The 8,788-nt window shown below is 44.9% G+C and overlaps 1 protein-coding gene across 1 annotated transcript; it reads right to left on the bottom strand.

The window, feature by feature from the left end:
• Window positions 1-3,893: 3,893 nt before the first annotated feature.
• On the bottom strand, window positions 3,894-7,928 carry FOLR1 (folate receptor 1 (adult)). The gene is made up of 4 exons (XM_012645743.1): window positions 7,724-7,928; window positions 4,743-4,931; window positions 4,460-4,595; window positions 3,894-4,317 (listed from the first exon to the last, which is right to left on the bottom strand). The coding sequence occupies exons 1-4, from the start codon at window positions 7,889-7,891 to the stop codon at window positions 4,037-4,039; spliced, it is 774 nt and encodes a 257-aa protein (XP_012501197.1). The 5' UTR covers window positions 7,892-7,928; the 3' UTR covers window positions 3,894-4,036.
• Between the last annotated feature and the right edge of the window lie 860 nt (window positions 7,929-8,788).

Here is an 8,788-nt window from a genome sequence, read left to right as displayed (position 1 = left end):
AGGAAAATGCTAATCTAAGAACATGTAACTAAAAATACTTTTAAAGAGATGAGTAAAGTTAATGAAGGACAGATGATTGTGGTTATTGTCTTAGTATTTTTGGTAAGATACTTCATGTTCTTTTTCATTTATTTATTTATTTTTGTCATATGATACAGCACATTTTCTTTCCTCTGGTCTCTAGTGCTCAATTTAGCAGACCACACTTGTGCCAATTGGAATAAACGTTCTCTCTTAAAAAAAAATCCTTGGTCAACAGGCCACTCTCCTAAATGTCTCTACTGGTGTTGTCTCCATCTACACCAAGAATAGACTCTGTCCTTTGTTGCCAGCTTGTTCCAACCAATCTCTTGAAGTTCATGATGGAATAGAGTTTGTCTCAGATGATAGATTTTTATAAAGCCATATGCTAAATTCCTTAGAATACTTTCCCTTGTGGGCACACCCCACAAGAACTCAGAATCATGTAAAATTCCCTGTGTGCTATGGGAGAGTATCCTATAGGCCGTATTTTATTTATGTATTATTTATTTATTTTACTTATCCTAAAATTTGCCTGCTTTAACTTTACAATGATTTTGCTGACTAATACAACCTCATGATAAATGAGTTTTAGAACATTTTCATTCCCCCAATAATTTTCATCTTCCCTCATGCCCATTTATAGTTAACTCCTGTTCCCACTCCCAGCCCCAGACAATCACTAATCTACTTTGTCTCTATAAATTTGCATTTCCTGGACACTTCATATAAGGAGAATCATACAATAGGAAGTCTCTTACGTCTGGCTTTTTCACTTAGCATCATGTTTTTGAGGCTTCTCTATAACAGCACGTGTCCATAGTCTGTTACTTTTTATTGCTGCATAGTATTCTATTGCCTCAGTATACCACATTTTGTCTATCCATTCACCAGTTGATGTAAATTTAGGTTATTTCTAGCTTGGGGCTATTATGAATAATGACACATAACATTATGGACATCCATGTGTAAGTTTTGCTATAATGTTTAATTTACTCAAATGAATATCTTCTTTGATGAAATATTTGTTCTTTCTTTTGCCCATTATTCGATTGGGTTGTCTTATTATTGAATTGTAAGTGCTCTTTTTATATTATGGATACAGATCTTTTATTGGATATGTTTTACAAATATTTCCTCCAGTCTGTTACTTATCTTTTAATTTTATTAATGGTGTCTTTTGAAGTGTAAGAATTTTGAATTTTGATAATGTCCAATTTATCAGTTTTTGCATTGACTTACTATACTTTTGGCCCAAAAAAGAAATAAAAGGACCAGACATGGCGGCTTTTGCCTGTAGTCCCAGTTACTCAGAAGGCAGGATAATTGCTTGAGTCCAGGAGTTCAAGACCAGCCTGGGCAACACAGTGAGACCCCATCTCTACAAAAACAGTTTTTAACCACCCCCCAAAAAAGAAATAAATAAGGGTGGAAGTTTTAATCTAATAAATCTTTGCCTAACATGGGATGTAGAAGACGTTTTCCTGTTTTATTCTAAAAATGTTATTGTTTTATCTATTACATTTAAGCCAATCGTCCATTTTGAGTTAATTTTTGTGTTTGGTGTGAGGTAAAGGTCTAAGTTAATCTTTTTGCATGTGGATAATCAATTGTCTGGGCACCATTTGTTGAACAGACTATCCTTTCCCCAATGAATTACCTTAGGACCTTTGTCAAAAATCAATTAACTATAAATATAAGGATTTATCTCTGGACCCTCAGTTCTGTCCCAGTGATCTGTATGTCTATCCTTATGCCAGTACTACTGCTCCAGGCAATCTTGTTTTTTTTGTTTTGTTTTGTTTTTTGTTTTTTTGAGACAGAGTCTCACTCTGTTGCCCAGGCTAGAATGTCGTGGCGTCAGCCTAGCTCACAGCGACCTCCAACTCCTGGGCTCAAGCGATCCTCCTGCCTCAGCCTCCCGAGTAACTGGGACTACAGGCATGCGCCACCATGCCCGGCTAATTTTTTCTATGTATATTTTTAGTTGTCCAGCTACTTTCTTTCTATTTTTAATAGAGACGGGGTCTCGCTCTTGCTCAGGCTGGTCTTGAACTCCTGAGCTCCAGCAATCCTCCCGCCTCGGCCTCCCAGAGTGCTAGGATTACAGGTGTGAGCCACCGCGCCCGGCCTGCTCCAGGCAATCTTAATGTGGAAAAGTATTAATACATTCTGCGAACCAACGACTCCTTAGAACTTGGGGATGACAACTGCAGAAAGTAGCATTCAGATATATACTTTTATCAATGGCTCAGAAACAGCATACCAGGCCTTTAACAAGGTACGATGGATTGGGATGGTACTGATCTTAAATTCCACTAATTCCAATGTATCTGTAGACAAATCATATTTGTAACAAGTGTCACTGGTCCTGGAGAGAATAGGATACATCAACTGGCCTTGTCTGCAAGACTACCTCAGGTTGGTCATTCGCGGATTGCTCTGCTTTTCAGGTTGATATAGTTAATTGCATTCATTGAAAGAGCTGGCTCTCCTTACTAGGATCTAATTGAAAAATTAAATTGGTAACAATGACCATACCAGAACTATAAACTGACCGGAAGGTAACAAGTTCTTCATAGTAGTCATTAGGTCTATTGGCAAACCTGTAACTCTCCTCTTTCCAGGCAAACAGGATTGTATTTTCCTGGCCTTCTGGAATTTAGGCAGGTCATGACTTGATTTGGCCAACAAAAGTGATGGGTAGAAGCTTGAAGAATCTATATGGAATTCCCCAAGTTCCCTTATCCTGTCTCATGGAAGTACGTGACGAGATGGCGTCTGTATCAGCCTGGGTCCAAGTGAGAAGCAGAATCCCCTGGATAATCCACATTAAACATTGCAGCTTATGCAGGAAATAAAGGTGACATAACCTAGCTTATTACAACTGCTACAAACTATACCTAATGGGGAACACGACCTAAACATCTTCCAAATTATTGGTTTGGGACCTGCTCAGGAGACTAAGTTTGGGTTCCAGTTCTAGCTCTGCCAGACCAGCTCAGGCCCAGCTGCTCCCATCAGGCATGGATGTGTCATCTCTTTTAGACATTTACTCACTCTACAAGGGGAGTGAGCTTGTTCTCAAGAGCCCAATTGCCTGGGGTGGAATTCTAGCTCTTACACAGGGGACTTTTTGGCCATATTCTTTAACTTATGTGTCTGTTTCCACATATGTAAAATGCAGACAATGGTGTGTATACCTTATCAGAATAAATATATAAAGAATATAGGCCTATAATACTAGCACTCTGGGAGGCTGAGGCAGAGGATTGTTTGAGGCTAGGAGTTCAAGACCAGCATGAGCAACATAGTGAGACCCCATCTCTACAAAAGAATTTAAAAATTAGCCAGGCATGGTGGTGCGTGCCTGTAGTCCCAGCTGCTTGGGAGGCTCACTTGAGCCCAGGAGTTGGAGGTTACAGTGAGCTACAATGACACCACTACACTCTAGCCTGGATGACAGAGTGAGACTATGTCTCAAAAAAAAAATTTAGGGTAGTGTCTGGCAGATAGTGAGTGCTCCGTGAGTATTAGCTGTTAGTGGGGCACGGCTCTTGCTGGCCTGTTATCCTGTTCCCAGCCACCCAACCAGAATGTGCTGGGCACAGCCTTTCCTATCTCTTCTATTGGAGAGCTGAGCATGGGGCAGAGCAATCAACCTGGGAGGCTTGGGTCTGATATAAATGATAAAATCCTGGGCTTGGCTCAAGATTAGAGCTATAGTAAAAAATGAAATTGAGAGCTATGGATGTCTCCTAGGTTATAAGAATAGTGAAGTATCAGGCTAGTTCACAGTAAGTGTTAAGAGTTGGGAACTGGCTTCAATCAATGGGAATTGCGAAACGAAATAGTCACATTCCTATTCACACCCAAGTAATTCCCAAGACATATGTGGAGTGTCTGGTTTATTTAAACTGGCTGTCAGAGGCCCGACGGTGGAGCAGGCACTGAATGGCTAGGAGCTGTGGGGCCGAACAGGGCAGGGATGTCCAGGTGTCAAAGGCAAAGGAGATCAGCAGAGCAGCCAGAGCAGCATCAGGGCCAGGCTGAGCAGGGGAGCCCAGGCCCCGCGGAGCCCAGCCCCACTCTGGACCTCAGCATAGAGCCTTGCCACTTCCTCGTTGGGGTTGCCCTGGGCTGGGTCAAACCACATCTGGATGCAGCGGCCGCTCCCTCGGCTGTAGTTGCTAACTTTGTAGGAGTGACTCCAGATCTCATTGCACAGATCAGCAGGTGTGGGGAAGTAGAAAGGGAAGGGGTGGCAGGCAGCTTTCACGGGGCACTGGTTATACCCTGTAGGGAGGATGAACAACCTTTAGCCACTGGGCTCAGAACTATCTGCTTCTGCCAGCCCGACAACCCCAAATCTTCACATACCTCTTCCACAGCCCCACACCCCCACATCCCTCCCTTCCTGCCCCACCCCAACCCTCACCTGAGGTCCAGTTCCAGCCCTTGTGCCAGTTGCCCTTGCAGGTGTAGGAGGAGCGACAATCCTCCCACCAGCTCTCACAGTCCTCTTTGCACAGGGGCACATTCAGGATCCGCTCTTTGCGCCAGCTCTGGTCCACCTGGGAGATTGGGTAGAGAAGGGCTCAGGCTCAGGAATCCCAGCAACCCAGCCCTGAATAGCACCAGAGCTGGAGGTACGGCCTGCAGAGATGTCTGGAGAGCTCAGCTCCTCTGCTAGGTTGGGGATGCCAGGAAGACATTAGTACCTGCTTGATCCAGGGCCCCAAGTTAGGGGAGCACTCATAGAAGCAGGTGTCCTGGATGAAATGCCGTTTGCAGGCGGGCGCCATCTTTCCGCAGTGGTCCCAGTTGAATCTATACAGGTTGGAAATATCCTTGTGGGCTTCCTCGCTGGTGTCGGCAGTGCAGCAGGCATTCTTCTTCCAGGGAGTGCACTGGATGGGGGAAGACACAGGACTAAGTCCACAGCCAGTACAGCCAGAATATTCTATGTGCAGCCTCTCCCCTTTTAGTCCTTGTTTCACCAACCCAGTCAAAGTCATCCAGGAAAATACTTGCTACTGGGGACCTCTTTGGCAGGGGGACTCTCAGAGGCTGTGGGAGCCCAGAAGGGAGCCCCTGCCTGAAGGCGCAGTCATTACAGAATTCATTAATTCAAACCCTTATTGCTCCCCTACCTAGTCTGACCCAGGCACTTTTCTAGGAACTGGGGATACAATGATGAACACTTGTCACATGATAATTGCTTTGGCAAAAAGTAAGCAGGGGAGAGGGAAGGGGACTTGCAGTGTTATAGGGTGGTCAGATTAAGCCTCCTTTAGAAAGTGACAAAGACTTGGAGGGGAGGAAGCAAGTTAAATTGTAACCCCAGAATAATTCCAATTACATAGACACTCAGTACACACTTATTGAATGAAAACCCACAGCCTACAATTTAATATCAAGCTTGAGAAAAGAAAACTAGCTCAGAGCAGTCTGAGCTCTTTGAGGTATGCAAAATTTGTCAAACCCAGAGTTTGGTACTTTGATAAGAGTATGGTACTTCAATCACACCCGCCACACCCAAGCCCAGGGACAATCCGGAGGCTGAGGCGGGAGGATCACTTAAGCCCAGAAGTTCAAGGTTGCAGTGAGCTGTGATGGGCCACTGCCCTCCAGCCTGGAGGGCAGAGCAAGACTTCATCTCTAAAAGGAAAGAAAGGCATTTTGTTCCTGACTAGCAGCCTCACCCATTATCTTCACACTCCTGGAATTTGTAGATACAAAGAACAATGTGGCCAATCAATAGCTTGTGTTATTTTAACATAAATTCTTGGTAAACAATTTAGAAACTGCCTCTTCTTTTTTCTTAAAAACTCACTTGCAATTGCTGCAAATTGGAGTGTATATTCGGGACAACATGAACCTATTCTCCCGGATGGAAATCCTCAAGCTTTCTGAATAACCTTGTTATTTAAGGTTGACAAGCTAAATATTAAAGTGCGCACTTTTGAAAAAAATAAAGGCTGAATAAGTGAAAGCCAGGGCTGCCCGAAGTGTCTAGGTTATACCACCACTCCTCAGTCTGCGCTTGACAGCTGCAGGCTCATCCAAACAAGCCAACGGGACTATGACCCCTATCTGCTAATGGAGTCAAAACGAACATTTACATACTGAAAATGCATATTACAGATTACTTTTCTGTTGTTGTTGTTTTAGAGGCAAAGTCTTCTTTGTCACCCAGGGTAGAGTGCAGTAGTGTCATCATAGCTCACTGCAACCTCGAACTACTGGGCTCAAGTGATCCTCCTGCCTCAGTCGCCTGAGTAGCTGGGACTATAGGTGCGTGCTACCACGCCCAGCTGATTTTTCTATTTTTTGTAGAGATGGGGTCTCACTATGTTGCCCAGGCTGGCCTTGAACTCCTGGCCTCAAGTGATCCTCCCACCTTGGCCTCCCAAAGGAGGCAATTATAGGTATAAGCCTCCACGCCCAGCCTCTTTTGCATTTTCTTTACGGTTGTATTATCATATTTATTTTTTTAAAAATGTTTAGCTAGGTTCAGGATATTTAAAAGGTTGTGGCCAAATAATTGTTATAGGGAGACCTCAGATCCAAAGGGGTCGAGAAACACAGCCCAGAATTTTGCTAGACTCATGAATCAAGATGCTTCCATAGGGGGGTGGTGGTGCATGCCTATAATCCTAGCACTTTGGGAGGCTGAGGCAGGAGGATTGCTTGAAGCCGGGAGTTCATGACCAGCCTGAGCAAGAGCAAGACCCCTATCTCTAAAAAAAACATAGAAAAATTAGCCGGGCATGGTGGTGCATGCCTGTAGCCCCAGCTACTCTGGAGACTGAGGTAGAAGGATCGCTTGAGCCAGGAGTTCGAGGCTGCAGTGAGCTATGATGACACCACTGCACTCTAGCTTGGGTAACAGAGGGAGAGCCTGTCTCAAAAAAAAAATAAAAAGATGCTTCACACCCAGTGGCATGACTGTGAAAGACCCAACTTTCTTTTTTTTTTTTTGACACAAAGTCTCACTCTGTTGCCCAGACTAGAGTGCCATGGTGTCAACCTAGCTCACAGCAACTCCTGGGCTCAAGCAATCCTCCTGCCTCAGCCTCCCCAGTAGCTGGGACTATAGGAGTGCACCACCATGCCCGGCTAATTTTTTCTATATATTTTTTAGTCGTCCAGCTAATTTCTTTCTATTTTTAGTAGAGACGGGGTCTCGCTCTTGCTCAGGCTGGTCTCGAACTCCTGACCTTGAGGGATCCTCCTGCCTCGGCCTCCCAGAGTGCTAGGATTACAGGAATGAGCCACCACACCCGGCCCCGAGACCCACCTTTCTTGAGCGATTTAGAGCTAGCAGACAAGAAAGCACTCTGATGCAGGGTGCAGTTTCTCCTGTGAGATCTTTGGAGGAGTCACTCCCATTCTAAACCTCAAAATTGAAAAAATCCCAGCATGAATCTCTCCAGCTTCATTTCCTAGACTCTTCTCTGGGCCTGCTTCCTTATTTGTGGAATGCGGAAACCCAACAACCGAAAAGATGAGCTGTTGGCATTGTACTGACATTTGGCACACATTATGTGTGAAAAATAGTCACCTACATTAATACAAACTGAAGGTCCCCTCTAGCAGGTCTGTCTGCCTCCACCATGGAGTGGGTTTTGATATCTCCATCTCCTGATCTCCTCTTCCCAAGTCAGTCCCTCCCCCGCCAGATCACCCCTGGGCCCACCTGTTCATGCAAGTTGTCCTCGGGGCCAGGCTTTTCCTTGTGGTGTTTGGCATCCATACAGACGTTGAGAAGCTCAGTCCTGATTCGAATAGTCCTGGGCTGGGCCTCCCCTACTTCAGCCATCCACACTAGAAAGAGCAGCAGCTGTGTTGTCATCCACTGGGCCATGGCTGCTACTGGAGGAAGAGCTATGGTTAATGGCACCAAGGAAGGCAGAGTTGGGTCTTTAAGGTGTCGACACAGCTCCAGGGGGGTGGAGCCTTGACTGGGGCATGGGTGGATCATTCCCTGCTCCACCCCCCAGGGTTTTCCCAGAGCCAATCAGGGGTGGGATGGGACACCATCTGCCCAGGGAAGGTCCCTAGTTGGAGCCCCTCCCTGATTTCTCTAGGTAGCCATGAAGATCAAATGATACAATTAAGGGATGGGCTGCGCTTGCTTCAGCAGCACATATACTAAAATTGGAACAATGCAGAGATTAGCATGGCTTCTGCAATTAAATTTTTAAAAAATTTAAAAAGAAATAAAAGAAAAGAAAGAAAGGGATGGGGTTTGGACAAAACTCAGAAATAGTCAGGAGTTTGCCAAAGGTCCACAATCTCTTATTCAAAATCGTTGGCTGGGCCTGGCAGCTCACACCTATAATCTTAGCAGTTTGGGAGGCCAAGGTGGGAGGATCAAGCCCAGAAGTTTGAGACCAGCCCGAGCAACATAGCGAGACTCCATCTCTACAAAAATAAATAAATAAAAATAAATAAAATAAAATAAAAAATCAGCTGGGCATCATGGCATGCACCTGTAGTCCCAGCTACTTAGAAGGCTGAGGCAGAAGGATCACGTGAGCCCAGGAGTTTGAGGCTGCAGCAAGCTGTGATGATGCCACTGCACTCTAACACAGATGACAGAGAGAGACCATGTCTGAATTTTTTTTTTTTAATTATCTGGGCATGGTGGCCCACAACTATAATCCCTGCACTTTGGGAGGCTGAGATGGGAGGATCACTTGAGGCCAGGAGTTCAAAACCAGCCTAGCAACAGAGCAAGACCCATCTCTACAAAATAATT

The sequence above is a fragment of the Propithecus coquereli genome, unplaced genomic scaffold (genome assembly GCF_000956105.1).
Source record: "Propithecus coquereli isolate 6110/MARCELLA unplaced genomic scaffold, Pcoq_1.0 Scaffold235, whole genome shotgun sequence".
Classification (NCBI taxonomy): domain Eukaryota; kingdom Metazoa; phylum Chordata; class Mammalia; order Primates; family Indriidae; genus Propithecus; species Propithecus coquereli.
Note: the sequence above shows the minus strand (reverse complement) of the source record. Positions and strands in the feature narration are given on the sequence as shown.

Bases quoted from the DNA above. Each gene is read 5' to 3' on its own strand.
- FOLR1 (XM_012645743.1), bottom strand. From the start codon at position 7,891: ATGGCCCAGTGGATGACAACACAGCTGCTGCTCTTTCTAGTGTGGATG. The intron at 4,596-4,742 runs GTACTAATGTCT...CCAATCTCCCAG, and splicing joins TGGGGCCCTGGATCAAGCAG to GTGGACCAGAGCTGGCGCAA. The intron at 4,318-4,459 runs GTGAGGGTTGGG...TCCTCCCTACAG, and splicing joins GGGCTGGAACTGGACCTCAG to GGTATAACCAGTGCCCCGTG.